Source organism: Perissodus microlepis, chromosome 19, assembly GCF_051167445.1.
Source record: "Perissodus microlepis isolate ML-2025 ecotype Zambia chromosome 19, ASM5116744v1, whole genome shotgun sequence".
Classification (NCBI taxonomy): Eukaryota; Metazoa; Chordata; class Actinopteri; order Cichliformes; family Cichlidae; genus Perissodus; species Perissodus microlepis.
The window spans coordinates 283515-303027 of record NC_140479.1 but is presented as its reverse complement, the minus strand read 5'-3'; the positions used below and the strand labels follow the sequence as shown (position 1 = coordinate 303027).

The window sequence follows — 19513 nt, the reverse complement described above, 5'->3', positions numbered from 1 at the left end:
CAGTACCTCCTCTTTGACTCCCATCACCCTCTGGAACACAAACTTGGAGTAATTAGGACCGTACCCCCTCCCGGGCAGAACATGTTCCCTCTAAGCCTGAAGGAAAAAAGAAGGAACACACACATGTAAAGGAAGCACTTAAAACATGTGGCTATCCTAATTGGGCGTTTATAAAGTCAGCAAAGATGCACAGAAAAGAACATCAGACACCAGCGAGGGAGGATAAGACAGACAGATGCAACAACATTGTCATCCCCTATGTACTAATTAGACTTAATAACCGACACCCCATACCAGCATTACATAGACACTTGGGGGCTGAGCTGGGTGGGTGGTGTTATAAGCACTTGTTTTGTAGATGTATTTTTTCAGACAGGGCACAGTCTCCTTTGTGGCAAAACCTTCAAACTTCACCATCCTCAGCTGAAACAACAACATCTTAACACCATCTTCATGAACTGCTGAGCCAAACCTGATCCATCAGTGCTGGACTGCACAGATAACTACATGCCACACAGAGACTGCTGTGTTATGAATTGCCATACCAGTGTGTCTTCAATGGAGAAGATGACACACCCATCACCTGACCTCCTGCTTGATCTGGAGACCATCATCATGCTGCCACACTACACACCTCTGAGACCATCAATTATGACTGATACTGAGGAAACTGTATTTCCTGTCAGAGATGCTCGGTGATCCTCAGAGCAGAGAGAGGTATTATTCTTTATCTTTGATAAAAAATGTCAGTGTTTTTAATTCAATTAATTAATTTAAATCCTGTTTATTGCATAAATAATTCCACACTCAAATGATTATACTTGTTGACACTTTTTGAGTTTTAATTCACATTATGGATTACAAATCTATGCTTTTCCTACTCTGTCTCTCTGTGCAGGTATTGCTGTCTTCTGAGTTCTTCAGTGTCCCAACTGAGACATTCAAACCTCACTGCAGAGCTCATGTCTTTCCTCACCATCATGTGAGTGTGAGATTACTCTGGAGTCTGGTTATGTGGCCTGCAGCACCTATAAGGTATTTCAATATTGTTCATTGTACAACTTATTTGTAGTTTTTAGGCCTTAACACAAATAAAATGTTCATTTTTCTGTATTTTTTAGAACAAGCTCGTCCAGTGTGCCTGCATTCCAGCTTCACAGAAAAGAACATCAGACACCAGCGAGGGAGGATAAGAAGGACAGACACAACAACATTGTCATCCCCTATGTAGCCGGTGTATCAGAGAAACTCAGGAGGGTTTTCTCCAAGCACGACATCCCAGTGTACTTCAGACCCAGTAACACACTCAGACAGAAACTGGTTCCCCAGACACCTTAACGCCCACTCACATCCTGGGCCATCTGACCTCAGGAAATCACATGATAGGGTGGGGCCAGGTTTCACAATAAGCTCACCCGAAACCCTGGCTGATTGGGACCCACACCCACTTTCACACCTTGGCTCATGTGATTAGGTAGAGGATCATCAGGGGGTCCTTTGTCCCTCTTTGGGGGGAAACTCCCACTGGGTTAGAACTCTCCACCATTGACCCTTAGAAATGAAGAAGCTTCTCGGATGAGAGGTGAAACGTCTTCAAGCAACTCAAAGAAGTCCAGACGCTTTTCTTTCCAAGCTCCTTAGACTTCCCTTGTGTTAATTACATTTTATTTGCTGTTCTTTTCTTTTAGATTTATATGCAGTGATTGGATGTGGTGGAGCTTTGTTAACTGTGTGGAAAACATCTGTTTGTGATGATATTTACAATGAGGCTTTAAGGTGACAGTTTCCATGTTATTTCAATCATTTTACTAAGCAAAAACATGTTTGCAATTAACATATTTTTTCAGTTTTGTCTTTTGGATTTATGGTTAACATTCCTCTGTGACAGCAAATACTAAACTGGTCCAAGTAACCAGAATATCATTGGTCAAAGGCAAAAGGGACCATATGTCACACTAGCAATGAATTTTTGACTGTGTTTGTGTTAGTATAGAGTAGGTCTAACAGTGGTTTTCCACATCTGCTCTAATATATATAGATAATGGGTCAGACATATAAAGTCATTTTGAAAAGTTCATAAAGGTCATTTATATGTGTTCCTCTTTATCATTTTATATCAGGTCACACAGCTGACTTGAGTTTTGATCAGAGTAGAACCATAACATTCATGCTAATGGTTCTACTGTTTACAGTTACTTTATGATGGATTTCACCCTGGTCACAGCACTATGTGAAAAGCTGTTAGAGGTAAAGTTAAGCCAATTAATACCTCATCATAAGTCAGTCTCTAACGCAGGGCAGTGATTATTTTTCACTGTAATTTATTCCACAACAATGTTCTTTATTTGATCCTTGTTTCTTTAAATATGCACATCGATTGTTCAGCTGTGTGACTCTCCACACCTCAAATATATCACAATGTGGACTTCATTTCGACAGTATTTTGTAGATTGGTACCATATTTATCATCAAATCATCTTGTGCATTTATTACCTAAATGTTGTTTGTGTGGGGGTTTTTTTGTTGCCATTTTTACATTTCACCAACTGTGTAAATTCTGCAATTTTACCTTGGTTTTGTTTTACATCAGTTTATCTGCTGGCTGGTATTCCTGTCTTCCTTCTCTCACCCCAACCGGTCGCAGCAGATGGCCGCCCCTCCCTGAGCCTGGTTCTGCCGGAGGTTTCTTCCTATTAAAAGGGAGTTTTTCCTTCCCACTGTCGCCAAAGTGCTTGCTCATAGGGGGTCATATGATTGTTGGGTTTTTCTCTGTATCTATGAAGCGCCTTAAGGCGACTTTTGTTGTGATTTGGCGCTATATAAATTGAATTGAATTGGTTTTCTTCCTTTTCTAATGTTTCTGGTCATTTTTCACAGTTAAATAAGTAACTTTGTGGTTACTTCATCGTTTTCAGCTGTTATCTGTTTACAGTTTTTTCCTAATAATTACATTTCTGCAAAATTATAGCAGTTCTGATAAGTTGTAATATTTCTGCCAAGTTATTAATTTTCTACTAAATTATGTTATTTCTGCTAAGTTATGTTATTCTAAATTATTACATTTCTGCTAAGTTGTAGCTTCTGGTAAACTACAACATTTCTGCTGAATTGTTATGTTTCTTCTAAGTTATTGCATGTATGCTAAGTTATTACATTTTTGTTAACTTGATGTTGTTCTGCAAAATTAAAATTTCAACAACTTTTTAAACACTGACTTTGATTTCTTCAGCTTCTTCAGCTATTTTCAACTATTTTTAGCAGACAGCTTACATTTTAGCAAAGTTCCTTTGCTTCTGCAAAGTTTTTACAATTTCTGCAACTTTTCAGCTTTTTCAGCTAGTTTTTGCAGGCAACTTCAGCTTTAAAGCATCCACACTGCATTTTCGCAGGAAATGCAAATTTTTCTAGTTAGTGTGAATGCTTGTAAAAGCATTCACAGTATTGTTGTTGTAATCTTTATTATTATTATATTTTATTATCTATTCCGTACGTTTTTTGTAGTCCTACTCCGTCAAAACCGTTCAACTTAGAAAAACCATTCAAACACCGTTAGATTCCTCTTCTTTTGGACATCACTGCTTCTATTTTTCTAATTTTTAACATTTATATTTTTAATTTTATTCAACTTTTTTCAACAAAAATTTCCCATGTATTTCAATGGAGAGACCCTTCAAATCCTCATTCAACTTACTCATTTTTAAACTCCTACTACTTCCACATACGTTGACATAGAGCCACCATTCAAACTTTAAAACGAAGCCAAGACATTCAACTATTGAACTTGTATTTATCTTTTCAATATCTATTATACTTTTTCTTCAGTTCCAGTTTAAGTTTCATGATGTTTTTTCAGCCGTTTCAGAGTTTATAATGGGTGTGTATGGGACGGAATGTTGGGGCTAGAGTGAGACAGCTCAACTGCTAGAGTGAGAGGAGCAAAAAAATTAATCTTAAAATCTTTTTTAAAACTGCTGCTGTGTCCGCAGCGTTTGCTCTACAGGTATGATTTTACCCTCAAAACGTAGCCATCGCTGTCCTCTTTCATCCAATGTGTTTACTATTGTACTAGGTGTTATGGTTCTTTCATAAATGTCACCAATGCACAGCCTCCTCCCTCCAACTCTTCCATAGACTCTAATGTTAAAATGGCTCAGAAGGTTCGTTTGAAAATCAGAAGTACAGGGTGTCTTTCCACTGTCACCACGTCCATATAATAAACTTCACAGGCATGAAAACTGAGAATTCAGTAGACTAGACATTGCTGTCGCTCACGGTGAAAGAATTTTGTCAATACGACCTGTACTTTTCATTTGGGAACGATTTGTTTCGGCCTGACTTTTCTGTTCATTTTAAGCAGCAAAAGTGAGGTGCATGTCTGTGTCCGTGTGTATGGAGCCATTGGGTGCAGTCACTATAGCAACCAGGCTCACACCTGCCTGCTTAACGAGCTCTGCCTGCCACTGTGCCAAGATTCATCTTAAACACTTCTCTTTCAACTGCTGCTGTGTCCACAGTGTTTGCTCTACAACCATCATTTTACCCTCAAAATGTCGCCATCGTTGTTCTCTTTCCAACACAATGTCTTTGAAAGCTCAGAAATGTAAACTTTTTAAACTGTGTGGATCCAAGTGGAGGGATCACATTTGAGTCATTCAGTGATTCAAAGAATATGAACTTTTAATATTCATTCAGATGTTTTCTGACTCTAAATTTTCTTTTCTCATTTCTTAGGTTTTTCTAATTTACATTTAAAACATTTTCAGCTATTTTCCAACTTCTTCTGTGTGAATATCAGCTTTTAGCACTTTTGTTTTCAGATTAAATTCTGTTTTCTTTTTATCTAATTCAAAATTTTTGACTTAAATTCAGCAATTAATTCATTTCAGTGCATACATTCAGATTCAAGCATTCACACTGCAGTTTCTTCAGAAAATGCACTTTCTAGTTAAAACTGATATAGAATTGAAAATCTGAAGTCAAAACTAAATAAAAATAAAAACTAATGAAAATTGCAAAACTATTAAAACCTTGGTCCATAGTTCAGCGGAGACAGTGTCCTTTGCCCTACCAGGCTAAGTAAAGTCTACCAGCCAACCCAGGTGGCCTTGCATGGAGTGGGAAGAACAGTCTAAACACAGTCGTTATCAGGGTGTTTTTGTTCGGCTCCAGCCTTCAGCCCACGGAAGGGATAGCCGCATTATGAAGTTGATTTTTCTTTTATGCGAACAACTCATGAGAATTTCAAAGCTGTTCTTTAACACTCTGACACTGGTCTCTCAATCTCCCATTGGAGAGCCGCGAGCTTCTCCATGATGTTATCAAACTTGCGCTCCGTGGTCTTGTCATTCTTGTGCTCAGAGAGCCGATTCTGAGAATTCACGACTGCAGTGAGCTGCTCCACGATGTAATCCAACTTTTGCTCAGAGATCTTATTCTGAGTATTCACGGCTCTTAACCATGCTGCTTTCAATGAGCCCTTTCTGAGAAGTTGCGCCTCGTCCCATCGTTTCAATCCCAGCGGGCAGCCTTGGGGGGGTTTGAACAGCCGGTTCCACTTTCTTAATTCTCCGTTAAGTCAGGGCCAAGCCAGCTCCGATCAGCAAGAACCCTGTTATCATGGTTCCGAATAGGTAGATATCTTCAGCGTCCTCGATCGACAGTCCCACCAGGCACACGATCCTCTTTTCTTTTTTTTCTTTTTTGTGTCCCGTTTGGATCTTTAGCCATCAGAATTGTTGTCTTAAGGCCAAGAAAGATGCCAAGCGGATTTATTTTACCAAGTGGATCATCATGGCCTTGCCATATTGGTCCATTTGATTGACCTTTATTATAATTATGAATTTATTTTATTTTCAGTTGCTACAAACGGGACAGACATGACTGGGGGATAGGACAGGGAGAAAGAATGAAAGAAAGAGAGGGAGAGAAAGAAAACCAAAGGGGAGAAGAGACGGTGAGAAAGGGGGGAAGAAAGGAAAAAACAAACAAACAAACAAAACACCTGGATCACCTGTATGGAGAAAAAAAACAGAAGAGAAAGCAAACAACAAAGAGCAACATAATAAAAACAGCACCATCACAATAAACTAGCTCGCAGTAGATAACAGTAGATACTAAATAATAAACAATATTGTGCAGCACGCAAGATAGACAGCGCACAATGTGCTTTGAGGCAGCAGCCAAGAAAGGTGTAGTCCGCGTCTGTGAACACCCGTGTGTACACCTGTGTGCATACCTGTGTGGATCAGCATGCTTGTATTCCAAAGGTTTCTCCATGTAACGATCTGCTAGGGAGTGTGGGGAGCCACGATCCTCTATTTCTGCCACCCGTCCATCGTGTATCCGGCAGGGAAAGTCCCTCCAGGGCACTCGGGCTCTCCCGAGCCCAGACTTCTCGTTGAGAAAAGGGTGTCAATAGCATTCAGGGACCAGTTGATCAAATCCATAATTCTCTTTTAGGTTTTAGAGAACAGACTGTGAGAGAGTGTTCCAGGGAAAGTAATACACCCGAGACAAGACAAGGACACAAGAGGTTAAGCAGGGAAGACAAGGGGAAGGAGGAGAGGAGAAAAGTGCGACCGCCTTCGCCGAGAGCCAAACAAAGAAACTTGCTTGTCTAATTTTAGGGAGCTATGCAGAACTACTCCATGATTTCTAACAGTATAGGAGAGATGACTGGCATGACTGTTTGACCTGTAATCTAATTTTGTTCACCCAAGTAAAAACTAAAAGTCTCTGTTAAATGGCATAACACAGACTAAACATGCTTACTCTAGGGTCGAACCCTAATGTCCCCATTATTAATACATTAATTATATATTACACATACAAGTAAAATTGATTAACTTAAGATAAAATAAGATAAGGCAAGATAAGACTTTACTGATCCCACGGTGGGGAAATTTGTGCGTTACCTCAGCTCAGGTACAGATAGCAGGAGAAAAATACAAAAAAGTACAAAATAAATGAGATAATGCAATATAACAGTTTATTAATAATTTTGATTAGTCATTGGTTCTGTTGTTGATGATATTATTCAAACAATATATATTAAATAGGAATAGTTTGAGCCCTTGAGTCACAGATTAACGGTCACAGGTTAAAATCTGACCACGCTTTGAACTCACTGATGGTGACTTTGGTGACGAGGTCGACGGTCATGTTTCGTCCAGCTTCAGAACCCAGTTCCACTGCAACCCTTACTCGCTCTCTGCCCCTGTTCACACAGAAACCACCACACTATGGGTCAGCTGACACGGAGCAAACATCTGCAGCTACAGCTGCATGGAGAGCTGAATGTTTTCTGTCAGGACATTTCTTGATCATATTGGATAATCAGATGGTCAGAGTCTCATCACGAGAAAAACAAAGACTTCCCCAGAGGTTTGTACGGCGCCCGGCGCACTGATGATAACGTACCTGTGATGAACTGCTGGCTCCTGCTTAACAGCTGAAGGTTTTCTCGGGTTCACAGCAACACCAGCTCCACCTTCCAAAAGTCCATCACGCCGCCTCCATTCACCTCCTGGATGGCAACCCTTCAAACCATCTCTGTAAATTATATTTTATTATTTATTCTGTAGATATATTCCGGAAGGGAAATTGCACACACTGTGCTCGTCAAATAAGACTGTGTACTAAAAGCAAGCCACTTTAGTACGTCGTAAAAGAAGTCCAGATCAACAAAATCCCAGCAAGGTTGCTATAGTTACCCAAAAAAGGTAACTGACATTAAAAAATGAACAGCTGAATGAAATTAAAACTAACCTAAACAACTGTGTGAACTTGGAAAAGTAAAATCAAATGAAAACAGAGGAAAGCCTTTGGCTCTGTTGGTAAAATTTGTTATCACAACTTCCCTGATGAGGCGTGGATGGACATGTTTATTGAGTGTTTTGAAATTCGGTGTTTTTATTGTAATGTACTGATGTTACTGAACATTGCCTCCATATGCTGGAAACCTAACACTGAACATTTTCAAATAAAACTACACTGAAATGAGCACATCGGAAAGTAAATGAAACAACGGCATTATTCCAAACATTTTTTACCACCTGCCCTCAGTACGTGAGGATCCAGAACTATGACAGGGTCATCGGCAGTACAGGCACCACACAGTGAACTTTCCTGGCTCCATTTCTATTCACCATATACTCTGCAGACTTCTACAGCTCTGCTGACTGCTCCCTGCAAAAGTTCTCTTGTTCAGAAATTGTTGGCCTCCTTGCCAATGGGAATAATGGGGAGAACTGGCTGACAACTTTGTCAGTTGATACCAGCCGAATCACCTCCAGACAAACACTAAGATAAACAAGGAGCTGGTGGTGGACTTTCACATGCAAAAACACCCACCACCTACCTACACCATTAAACATCCAGGGCTTGAACTTTGAGACAGTGGATTCATTTAAATACCTGGGTCTTTATCTGACCAGTAAAATGGACTAGACTAACAATTCAATTCAAAGATGGGCTTGGAGCAAATTCTCTCATGACAACCTTCCCAAAGTGTAGGTCCATAAAGTATTCAGTTTCATTTTTCGCTGGGCTTGGACCTTGTTCACAGTTTTCTTTAAAATGGTCCAACCTTATTGAATGAATCATGGACTTTAAAGTTTTATTCAGCTGCAAATGGCAAATTATTCCATATTTTAGGAGGCAAAGACAGAAAAGGCTCCACCCCCCTCTGAGCTTCCTCCTGGATCTCGGTACCTCCAGGAGCAGCTGGTCAGCTGACCTGAGAGACTGACAGGGTGTGTAGGGATGAAGAAGCTCAGAGAGGTAAAGCGGGGCAAGATTGTGAAAGCAATTAAAAACAAATATTAGAATTTTAAAATGAACTCTAAAAGACACAGGCAGCCAGTGCAGTGAGGCCAGCACAGGGTTATATGCTGACTTTACGAGTTCCTGTTTAACAGTCGTGCAGCTGCATTTTGAACCAGTTGCAGACGTGAGAGCAGCGACTGACTGACCCCCACATAAAGTGAGTTACAGTTGTCACGACGGGAAGAAATAAAAGCACGGATCACTGAGTGCTTCCTAGAAAGAAAAGATTTCACTCTCACCAGTCGCCTTTAATGATAAAAACTGGACTTGACCACTGCTCTGATTTGGCTGTCCAAATAAAGTTACGTTGAAACCAAGCACACCATTGTTTTTCTTGTGACATTACCAATAAGTTTGATGTGTCACATGGCCCTCTTCCTATTGGAAAAAAATCTCCACAACAAAGACTTCAACTGATCAAACACACACAAACCCACACATGTGCAATAGGAATAACACTAAGGGCAACACTCTTTTTTTTGACTCAGTTGTATATAGTATTTGTATTCTATTTTATTATATTGTGTACAGTTATGTACAGTATGTTATTCTTATCCTATTCCAGGGTTTTTCTAATTTTTGCTATGTAACTTTGCACTGTCCACTTTCTGCTGTAACCAAATAAATTTCCCATGTGTGGGACTAATAAAGGTTATCTTATCTTATCTTAAATTAAAACTAACCAACCTTGGAACTCACTAATTGTAACTTTGGCGACGAGGTGGACAGTCACGTTTCCTCCTTCCTCCCCTCCAGCTTCAGAACCCAGTTCTACTTAAGCTCCTGTCTGACAGAAAACACCACAACATGGATCAGCTGACACGGAGCAAACATTTGCAGCCACAGCTGCATGAAGAGCTGAATGTTTTCTGTCAGGACATTTTATGATCATATTGGATAATCAGATTAACCGCATCTCATCATGAGAAACTCAGAAACCTCTTCTGAAGCTCAAAAGGAGCCTGATGGCGTGAATGACAACGTACCCATGATGAACTGCTTGCTGCTGTTGAACAGCTGGAGGTTTTCTTGGGTCCGTAGCAGTACCAGCTTCATCCTCCATAAGTCTATCACAGACCCTGTGTGTACACAGACCTTGTACATAGAGAAGGGGTAAATAGAAACATACAAAATCTTTTCTTACTTAATAAAAGAACAGCGACGCTTTCAGGAGGACAAACCCTGCAGCAGGTCAGGTGACAAGTTCAGAAAGGTTATCACCTCATTTGTATCATGTTTGGATAGAAACTAGCAACATAACTTCCTGATAACTTCGACCTTGATTGAACCTTGTAGATTCACTTTCTTCTCAATGTTAAACGTCTCAATGTTAAACTTTATTGTAACAGCTGGAGAACTCTCTCCTGCCAGTTTTTCACTCTTCAGCTTCACCCCCTGAGGTCTGAAACTGTCTGATTTGGCTGCTTTGCTCCAGTTTTCTGTTTTTATTTTTTTTTGCTTCGATTGGTTCTCCACGCTCTGGGCTCTCTGCTCAGTTCAGCTAAGCTTTCTCCGCTGCTCTGCAGAGCAGCAATCCACTCTGTTCTCCTTGAGTGTTGTGCCAAAAAGTGATTATTTTTATGTCTCTGTGTTTTTAAAGTCTAATAGGCTGTAGTCAACAAAAGCTATCTCTTTCTACAACATACTGTATGAGGTTCACCAGTGGAAACGCTCTTTGTAAATAGGCTGCACTCATTTTAGAAGTTCCTACGGGACCATCTTTGGCACAAAATATCATCAAGTCACTTTGTGACACGGTGCTGACCACCTCTTTCTTTCATGTTAGCGTAACATTGTTTTTATTGCAGCCCTCACTCGGTTTTGTGGAAGTGGCTCTGACAGCTTTCTGATTTCACAAAGATATATGATTACTTGAGGCACAGCACTCTGTGGTATGTGCAGAACAGTTTGCATCTTTAACAGCAGAGATATTAAATTGTGCTGTAGCTGTTTTCTAAATCACAAAGATGACTTTCACTGGTTTCTTCACTTACATCTGCTAACTCTTTCAGCATGTAACATTTGCTCTTGCGTAGCATCACTGTCATGGCTTAGATAATTACAACCATTTCTAACTTTAATCTCTTCCAGTTGTTTTTTAGTCCAACGTGTGTTGAAAGTGAAGTGACACCTCTTTCAAAGTTACACTGTAAAAAAAATTGTAATATAAAAGTATTTTACTGTGTATTTTACAGTTTTGTTCTGTTCTTCTAGAATATCATTAAATTCACATCAATAGACTGATTTTACATTTCAAATGTAAATTAACGTAAAATCACTGTAAATGTAATAAAACATAATTTCCTTGTTTTTTAAATGTATCTGTCTGTACATATGCATATTTAGTTTTGTTAAAATAATTCAGAAATGTGTCATGATTTCACAAATATCTGTCCGTTATTTGAAAGATTGAACTGTTAAATTCAAATGTAATGCTATGGAAAAATATATAAAATGATTCGTATAAACTTTTTATACATCAAATAATAATAATAATTATTGTTATTTAGGGCGATTGTTGGTCAAGAGTTGGCAGTTCGCCTTGTAATCAGAAGGCTGCCTGTTCGAGCCCCGGCTCGGACACTTTCGGTCGTTGTGTCCTTGGGCAAGACACTTCACCTACTGGTGATGGCCAGAGGGGAATTATAAAGTGGAATTGTAAAGCGCTTTGAGGGTCTCATAAAGCGCTCTATGAATGCAATCCATTATTAGTTAAGTTAACTGTATATTTCTGTACCTTTAAGTATTATTATTCATATTGCTGCATTCATTGACCTTGTTTATAGGTAATTTCTTTGTTTAATCACATTAAAATGTTCCTAATTTAATGTTTAAAAGCACTTGAAAAAGGCAAAAGCCCATGTAAAATTAGGGCAACAAACTGTATTGTCATTACTGAAAATAACCGTATTTTCATGAGAAAGTTATTTTCTGGTATTATTTTGGCGCCCCAGCTGCTGGAATATTACTGTTTTTTTAGGATTTTTTTTTACGGTGTAGTCTTTCTGCGGCCACGTGACTTTATGATTTACTTTGATGTGCAGGTGGGTAAAATAGTCAACGAACCCAAACGACAGACGGCAAACCAACTCAACGCTGGACAAGCCAGATGGTCTCCTTTTTTTCACACAATTTAACTTCACTATCGCTTCCAGACATGCGTCTCGTAACCCACAAAGAGAGATGCCGTAACCCCCAATCGCCAGTATGTTCCCTCTAGTGTCCCTTCACAAGGTATCTACTCTGCACACACCAGCCATCCTGGTAACAATCGCAACATACCCTCCTTCAGTTTGTTTTGGTGGTAAATTTTAGTTCAGGATGTTAAGGATTATGTGTATGTCTGTACCACATGTGCTCTCCTTCTGCTGACCTACTCTCCACATCGACGCTCCACTTCAGCTCCTGCCTGACTCGTTACTGGTAGAAGCCCTCCGCCCCTGTTCGCACAGAAACCACCACAACACAGGTCAGCTGACACAGAGCAAACATCTGCAGCCACAGCTGCTGGAAAAGCTGAATGTTTTCTTTCAGGATGCTTCATGATCATATTGGATAATCAGACCGTCACCATCTCATCATGAGAAAAAGAAAGACCTCCTCAGAGGTTCAAACGCAGTCCGGCAGCACCGATGATGACATACCTGTGATGACCTCGGGTACACAGCAGAACCCAGTCCAGCCTCCATCACGCTGTCTCTGCGTCCTCCTGAGCAGCGTCCTGTTAGGCTGTGTGCTACAGCCCCTCCCAAACCACCACCTTCGTGTAGTGTTGGCGGTCTTAATGTTGGCAGTCAAAGAAATCTAAATTTGGAAAAAATGATCAGGTAAAGACAGAGCTGCGGGTTTAAAAGCCGGCTGAGCGTTTCACCTGAATCTAGTCCCTCCACCGCAGCACCTGCTGCGCATGCTTGGTGGTGAGTGTCTTGGTGTCGAGCCAGTTTTACACGGTGACAGTTTGAGGTTGCTCATGATATTGAAGACTTTGACCGGGCAGCAGTGCTGGTGCATCTTCACACAAAGGGAGGTTGTGCCAGGAGCGCCCCCTCACCGAGCTCCTGTCCCCAGCACCACGGCAAGCAGGACACCTTCTGCTCAAAAAACTGAATCATTAAAATTGAAACGAGTTGAAACAACATCACAGAGTAACTTTATTCTACTTTTTCCTGTAAGATTTAAACGGGAATCAAGATTACATGTGACTTTAAAAAGCTTAGGACAACGATGCAGAATGCCACACAATCCTGCAGAAAACTGTTCGTGAATATTGATATGTCAAAGACACAAGAAAACTCGCACTAGCAACACCAACATCTGAATACAATGAGACTGTGTCTGTGGAACTGTGTGAACTTTAACCATGAGTGGTATCCCCACATTATTGACCAGTTTAGTGCAGGCAGAATCCTAAACTCACAGAAATCTTTTGAAATAGTCAAACACTTTGTTCATGACGCGATGCGTGCACATGGCTCCTCTCAAACAATTTAGTGACAATGGGGGAGAGTTTAATGACGATGACGTGAGAGACATGGCAGAAAATTTCAACACAGAGGTAAAGACAACAGCTGCATACTGCCCATGGAGTAATGGACTGCTTGAGGAACGCAATCAAGAACTCCCAGAAATAAAAATGTCACGGCAAGTAACTGCTGCCACTGGAACACTGCAATGGACTGGGCTCTTATGGCAAAGAACACGTTTTTGGCTACAATACTCCTTGCTGTGCCTTCTAGGCAGCAAGTCACACTTGTGCTTTAGATGCATCAAGAAAGTTTTTACAGAAGCAAAAAGTTCGCATGGATCACGGTTTCAAAGTGCTGCCTAGAAAGAAAAGATTTCACTCTCACCAGTCGCCTTTAATGATAAAAACTGGACTTGACCACTGCTCTGATTTGGCTGTCCAAATAAAGTTACGTTGAAACCAAGCACACCATTGTTTTTCTTGTGACATTACCAATAAGTTTGATGTGTCACATGGCCCTCTTCCTATTGGAAAAAAATCTCCACAACAAAGACTTCAACTGATCAAACACACACAAACCCACACATGTGCAATAGGAATAACACTAAGGGCAACACTCTTTTTTTTGACTCAGTTGTATATAGTATTTGTATTCTATTTTATTATATTGTGTACAGTTATGTACAGTATGTTATTCTTATCCTATTCCAGGGTTTTTCTAATTTTTGCTATGTAACTTTGCACTGTCCACTTTCTGCTGTAACCAAATAAATTTCCCATGTGTGGGACTAATAAAGGTTATCTTATCTTATCTTAAATTAAAACTAACCAACCTTGGAACTCACTAATTGTAACTCTGGCGACGAGGTGGACAGTCACGTTTCCTCCTTCCTCCCCTCCAGCTTCAGAACCCAGTTCTACTTAAGCTCCTGTCTGACAGAAAACACCACAACATGGATCAGCTGACACGGAGCAAACATCTGCAGCCACAGCTGCATGAAGCGCTGAATGTTTTCTGTCAGGACATTTTATGATCATATTGGATAATCAGATTAACCGTATCTCATCATGAGAAACTCAGAAACCTCTTCTGAAGCTCAAAAGGAGCCTGATGGCGTGAATGACAACGTACCCATGATGAACTGCTTGCTGCTGTTGAACAGCTGGAGGTTTTCTTGGGTCCGTAGCAGTACCAGCTTCATCCTCCATAAGTCTATCACAGACCCTGTGTGTACACAGACCTTGTACATAGAGAAGGGGTAAATAGAAACATACAAAATCTTTTCTTACTTAATAAAAGAACAGCGACGCTTTCAGGAGGACAAACCCTGCAGCAGGTCAGGTGACAAGTTCAGAAAGGTTATCACCTCATTTGTATCATGTTTGGATAGAAACTAGCAACATAACTTCCTGATAACTTCGACCTTGATTGAACCTTGTAGATTCACTTTCTTCTCAATGTTAAACGTCTCAATGTTAAACTTTATTGTAACAGCTGGAGAACTCTCTCCTGCCAGTTTTTCACTCTTCAGCTTCACCCCCTGAGGTCTGAAACTGTCTGATTTGGCTGCTTTGCTCCAGTTTTCTGTTTTTATTTTTTTTTGCTTCGATTGGTTCTCCACGCTCTGGGCTCTCTGCTCGGTTCAGCTAAGCTTTCTCCGCTGCTCTGCAGAGCAGCAATCCACTCTGTTCTCCTTGAGTGTTGTGCCAAAAAGTGATTATTTTTATGTCTCTGTGTTTTTAAAGTCTAATAGGCTGTAGTCAACAAAAGCTATCTCTTTCTACAACATACTGTATGAGGTTCACCAGTGGAAACGCTCTTTGTAAATAGGCTGCACTCATTTTAGAAGTTCCTACGGGACCATCTTTGGCACAAAATATCATCAAGTCACTTTGTGACACGGTGCTGACACAGAGAATATGGAGAGCACTGCGGACACAGACTCGTCACACAGATGTGAAGTATGCAGCTCAAGACGAGGTGTATTACAAGCAAGTGGCCTGCCCTGAGTAGAAGAGACCAGGAATTGTTATTGGTCAAAATGGACCAGTAATAACACGGCCTGCACCTGAAAGAACACCTCTGAAATTAATTAGAGCAGAGACTACAAGCCAGGGCTTCTCATCCAACATTGGTGTCTGACCTTACCAGCTCATTTCTGAAAGAAAATTCCCACAAACACTCAAACCTGTAGCTGCACAGGGTAGGATGACATCATATTAGGCCCTATGGATAAAGAAAGAAACCAATGAGCTAAAATTCAAACTTCAGTGTGAAACTAGATAAATTACTTTATTCAAAGGAAGTGAAATACAGATGCAAATTAAACAAACTATATCACAGATTTATGAATGAACTGTTCATCACTGCCTTTGTTACCAGTTCAGGCTCTGGTGCTGGGTTGGGGTGTATTCACTCATCTTTAACATCACTCTGAGACAGCGTCACGGCCAGGCCTCAGGAGTCTGGTTCCACTCCTGTCCCTGTTCACAACGACAGCACCAAAACACATGTCAGCTGACACGGAGCAAAAGTCTGCAGCCACAGAGGCACAAGAACTGAGTGTTTTCTGCCAGGACTCTTTATGATCTTAATGGAGAATCAGATCCCCCAAATTTCATCATGAGAAAACAAAGACCTCCTCAGAGGCTCAAACAGAGCCTACCGACGCTAATGACAACATACCTGCGATAAACAACTGGCTGACGTTGAACAGCTGCAGGTTTTCTTTGGTTCCACAGCAGCACCAGCTCGACAATCCTAAGTCCAATAATCAATTTAGGATTATTGGGCGATATATTCACGCATGCTTTTTGGTGGGTGGAGCAATGTAATCATGTAATCACGGACTGATTTAAGAAGTCTAAACACAGACAAATTAATTGCCCCAAAAAAATATAAAGTCGACAATTTGGGTTTTCTTTGGCTTTAAACCAGATGAAAGAAGTAAACCCAAGGACGTAACCAAAGCAGTGTGCCACTTGTGCAGACGTATAGTGCAAGCAAAGGATTCAAACTGTCAGAGTCCTGGGTGTGAGCGACCCAGGGTCTCTGGGCAGTTCTGGACATGTGTATTTTTGGTGCTGCTACCTGGTTTGTGGGTTTGTGTGTGTGTGGGGGGGGGGGGGGGGTGTATGTGTGCTGAGCACTGGTCTACAGGAGTCTTCAGGCCTGCTGGGTGTGTCCTGCCAGGTGGCTGGCCACGCCTAAGGACCTCACAAACCTGCAGCTGATCTGGTTCATCCGGGGAGCTACATAGGAGTGTAGCTGAGAGCTCCTCAACGCGGGATCATTAAGTTACACTCCAAGTTAGTGTGTGTCTACATATAGTATCTTGCCGGTCGTGTTTGCCGACAGGAGTTGGTGTTTGATGGCCGCCTTTGTTGTGTCCCTGCAGGAGGAGCGTGGAGCAGAAAAGGACACGCACGGGGTGTGCAGAAACACGGGAGTGGCGAGCACGAGCACGGACGTTGGAGTGAGACACGACACGGGAGTCTAGGGAGCTACGGGAATTTATTGTGTACTTGTTATTTACGTCACTGTAAATAAACGCACTGCCTTCATTAAAGAGTCCAGCATTTGGGTCCTCCTTCCTCACATCCCCACGGTAGGCCAGCACTAACCGTGACACAAACATGACTAACTTGCATGAGCATGTATGTGTCCACCATCCGAATGTTTTTTTCTGAACATAGGCTACTGCCTTTCTTTCTTTGTACTATGAGTTTGAGTAGATGAATCAATGCAACTGGCCGCACTCTGAGGATGGTGCATTTGCTTGCAGATGAAAGCAGGTGCTGTTAAAAGAGCACTATTGAGGGCTTCCGGTGCTCTGGGAATCCATCCTACCTGACAAACCATCCTACCTGTTGTTTCTGCGCATGCGCACAACACGAAATTAAGTGTCAAACCATCCTACCTTTGTGAATGTGACCTACAAGCATACTCTAACAGCTAAAATTGGCAAATTGTCCTACCTTTGTTAAACTGAGCTAGAAGTAGTGGTGCAACGGATCACTGTTGATCCATGATCCGAACCGATCCCTCTCCACGGTTCGGAACGCACGTGATCCAAAGAACTGAAAGAGCAGAGGAGCTCGAGAAACCTCCAGCATCACTTAAATCTCATGTATGGGAGCATTTTGGCTTCCCCATTAAACATATAGATGGGAAAAGGGTGGTGGATAACAGTTTGTCGACAGTGTGGCACGAGGAAGTCTTATGACACTGGCAACACGTGGAGCATGGGGACTCATTTGAAACGACATCACCCTAGTGTGACAGGAGCTAAGACGAGGGCTGCGCAACAACCGCTGACATCCGCGGCATTTAAGCAGCCCCTTGATGCACAATCCGACCGGGCTAAAGCTATTACCGAAGCTATTGGTGTGTTTATAGCTGCAGACATGAGGCCATATTCTGTTGTACAAAACAAGGGGTTTAAACATTTGATGAACGTGCTTGAGCCACGGTATGACATCCCGTCGCGCACCCACTTCAGTGAAAAGATCGTTCCAAGCATGTATGAGCTGGAAAAGTATAAAGTTATGGCTGAACTGTCCCAGGCATCTTCTGTTGCGCTAACTACAGATGGTTGGACCTCCAGGGCAACGGAAAGCTACGTGACCGTGACCGCTCATTACATCACAGCCGAGTGGGAGATACGAAGCCCTGTACTGCAGACACGCCCCCTCTATGAGAGTCACACAGGTACAAATCTGGCGCACTTACTGACGGAAGCCATGGCAGCGTGGAGGATAGAGAGGCCCAATACCAATATCCCAGTCACAACAGATAATGCTAACAACCAAATAAATGCAGTGAACGAGGCAGGACTGGGCCCACAGATAGGGTGCTTTGCACATGCAGTTAATTTAGCATCCCAAAAGGGAATTAAAGTGAGTAAGATGGACCGCCTCCTTGGGAGGATAAGAAAGGTGGTTTCCTACTTCCACCGAAGTTCAACAGCTGCTCATGTGCTTAAGACCAAGCGAGATATGCTACAGCTGCCTACTCATAAGCTCATACATGATGTCCCAACAAGGTGGAACTCCACTTATGATATGTTGGATCGTTATCTTGAGCAGCAGACAGCTATATACTCTGCACTAACAGACAAAACCCTGAAGAAAAATGTCAGAGACATCGTCACCTTGTCTGATGATGATGTTAGAGTGGCAGAGGAGGTCCTCCAGCTGCTCAAACCACTCAAACCACAACTCTGTTGAGCAGTGAAACTGCACCATCTGTGTCCATGATCCTGCTTCTGAAAACAAGGATCCTACAAGCCATGGTCCCAAGTGAGGAAGACAGCACCATCACAAGAGATGTCAAGACTGCCATTAGAGAGGACCTGAAGCACAGATACACTTCACCACCAGCCCTACAGGAGGACCTTCACAGAGCTACTGCACTTGATCCAAGGTTCAAGTCCCTGTCTCACCTAGACCTGGCCCTACGCCTGAGGACATACAGTGATCTCACTACTGAGACTGTGAGCAGTCTTGGAACTGCAGACTGTGAAGAGGTAAAGAAAATAAATATTTAGAAATTATATTTTTTTATTTTTAATGATAATGTTTTTCTTCAAAGTTATTGCCACATTTTAATGTCAATGAAATATTAAAAAATAATAATAATTGTTTTAATCAATAAAGTAACTTTCCCTGTAGGGTCAAGCAGCACCAACAGGAGCAGACACGTCCTCCTCAGAAGAAGCCGGCAATGGCAGAGCTTTTTGGCCACACCTTTGTACAGAAGGACATGGGCACCAAGGCTTTTGACACCATCAAAGAGGAGGTGGCATCCTATGAGGCAGCAAGTGGCATTCCAGTGGATGGTGATCCACTGACGTGGTGGAAAAGTAATGACTGTAAATACCCTCACCTTGCCATAATGGCAAGACGCTATCTGGCTGTGCCTGCCACTTCAGTGCCTAGCGAGAGGGTGTTCTCAACAGCAGGGGACATCGTTACAGCAAAGAGGTCTACACTCTCCCCAGAAAATGTAGACATCCTCATCTTTTTTAAAAAAAAATTTGAAGTTATAACCTCACATCTGCTTTGCTTTCTTTCTTCTTTTTTGATGATGTGGACATAAGCTAGTTTTTATTTCATTCTCCAAATGTTCAAAGTAAGAAGCAATGATACCTTAAATTGCATTTTAAGTTGTTTTTGATTGTATCCACATTAAAGGAAATAATTATAATGCCCTATAATTAA

The 19513-nt window shown here is 41.5% G+C and overlaps 1 protein-coding gene and 1 long non-coding RNA gene across 6 annotated transcripts; one reads left to right on the top strand and one right to left on the bottom strand.

The window, feature by feature from the left end:
• Positions 1-9044: 9044 nt before the first annotated feature.
• Positions 9045-15767, bottom strand: LOC146365122 (uncharacterized). 5 transcript variants are annotated; one of them, XR_014798697.1, is made up of 8 exons: positions 15672-15767; positions 14424-15518; positions 14125-14224; positions 12698-12929; positions 12471-12630; positions 12200-12266; positions 9813-9921; positions 9045-9613 (listed from the first exon to the last, which is right to left on the bottom strand). It is a non-coding gene; the product is annotated as an uncharacterized LOC146365122 (long non-coding RNA). The 5 variants fall into 5 exon arrangements; XR_014798698.1 differs by having other exon boundaries at positions 9045-9609; XR_014798700.1 differs by having other exon boundaries at positions 12698-12917.
• A 1691-nt stretch (positions 15768-17458) lies between these two features.
• Positions 17459-18520, top strand: LOC146365121 (zinc finger BED domain-containing protein 4-like). Its single transcript, XM_084915489.1, has one exon. The coding sequence runs from the start codon at positions 17459-17461 to the stop codon at positions 18518-18520; it is 1062 nt and encodes a 353-aa protein (XP_084771615.1).
• Positions 18521-19513: the final 993 nt, after the last annotated feature.

What these genes read in the sequence shown, in the direction of transcription:
- LOC146365121 (XM_084915489.1), top strand. Translation starts at nt 17,459, where the DNA reads ATGGGAAAAGGGTGGTGGATAACAGTTTGTCGACAGTGTGGCACGAGG.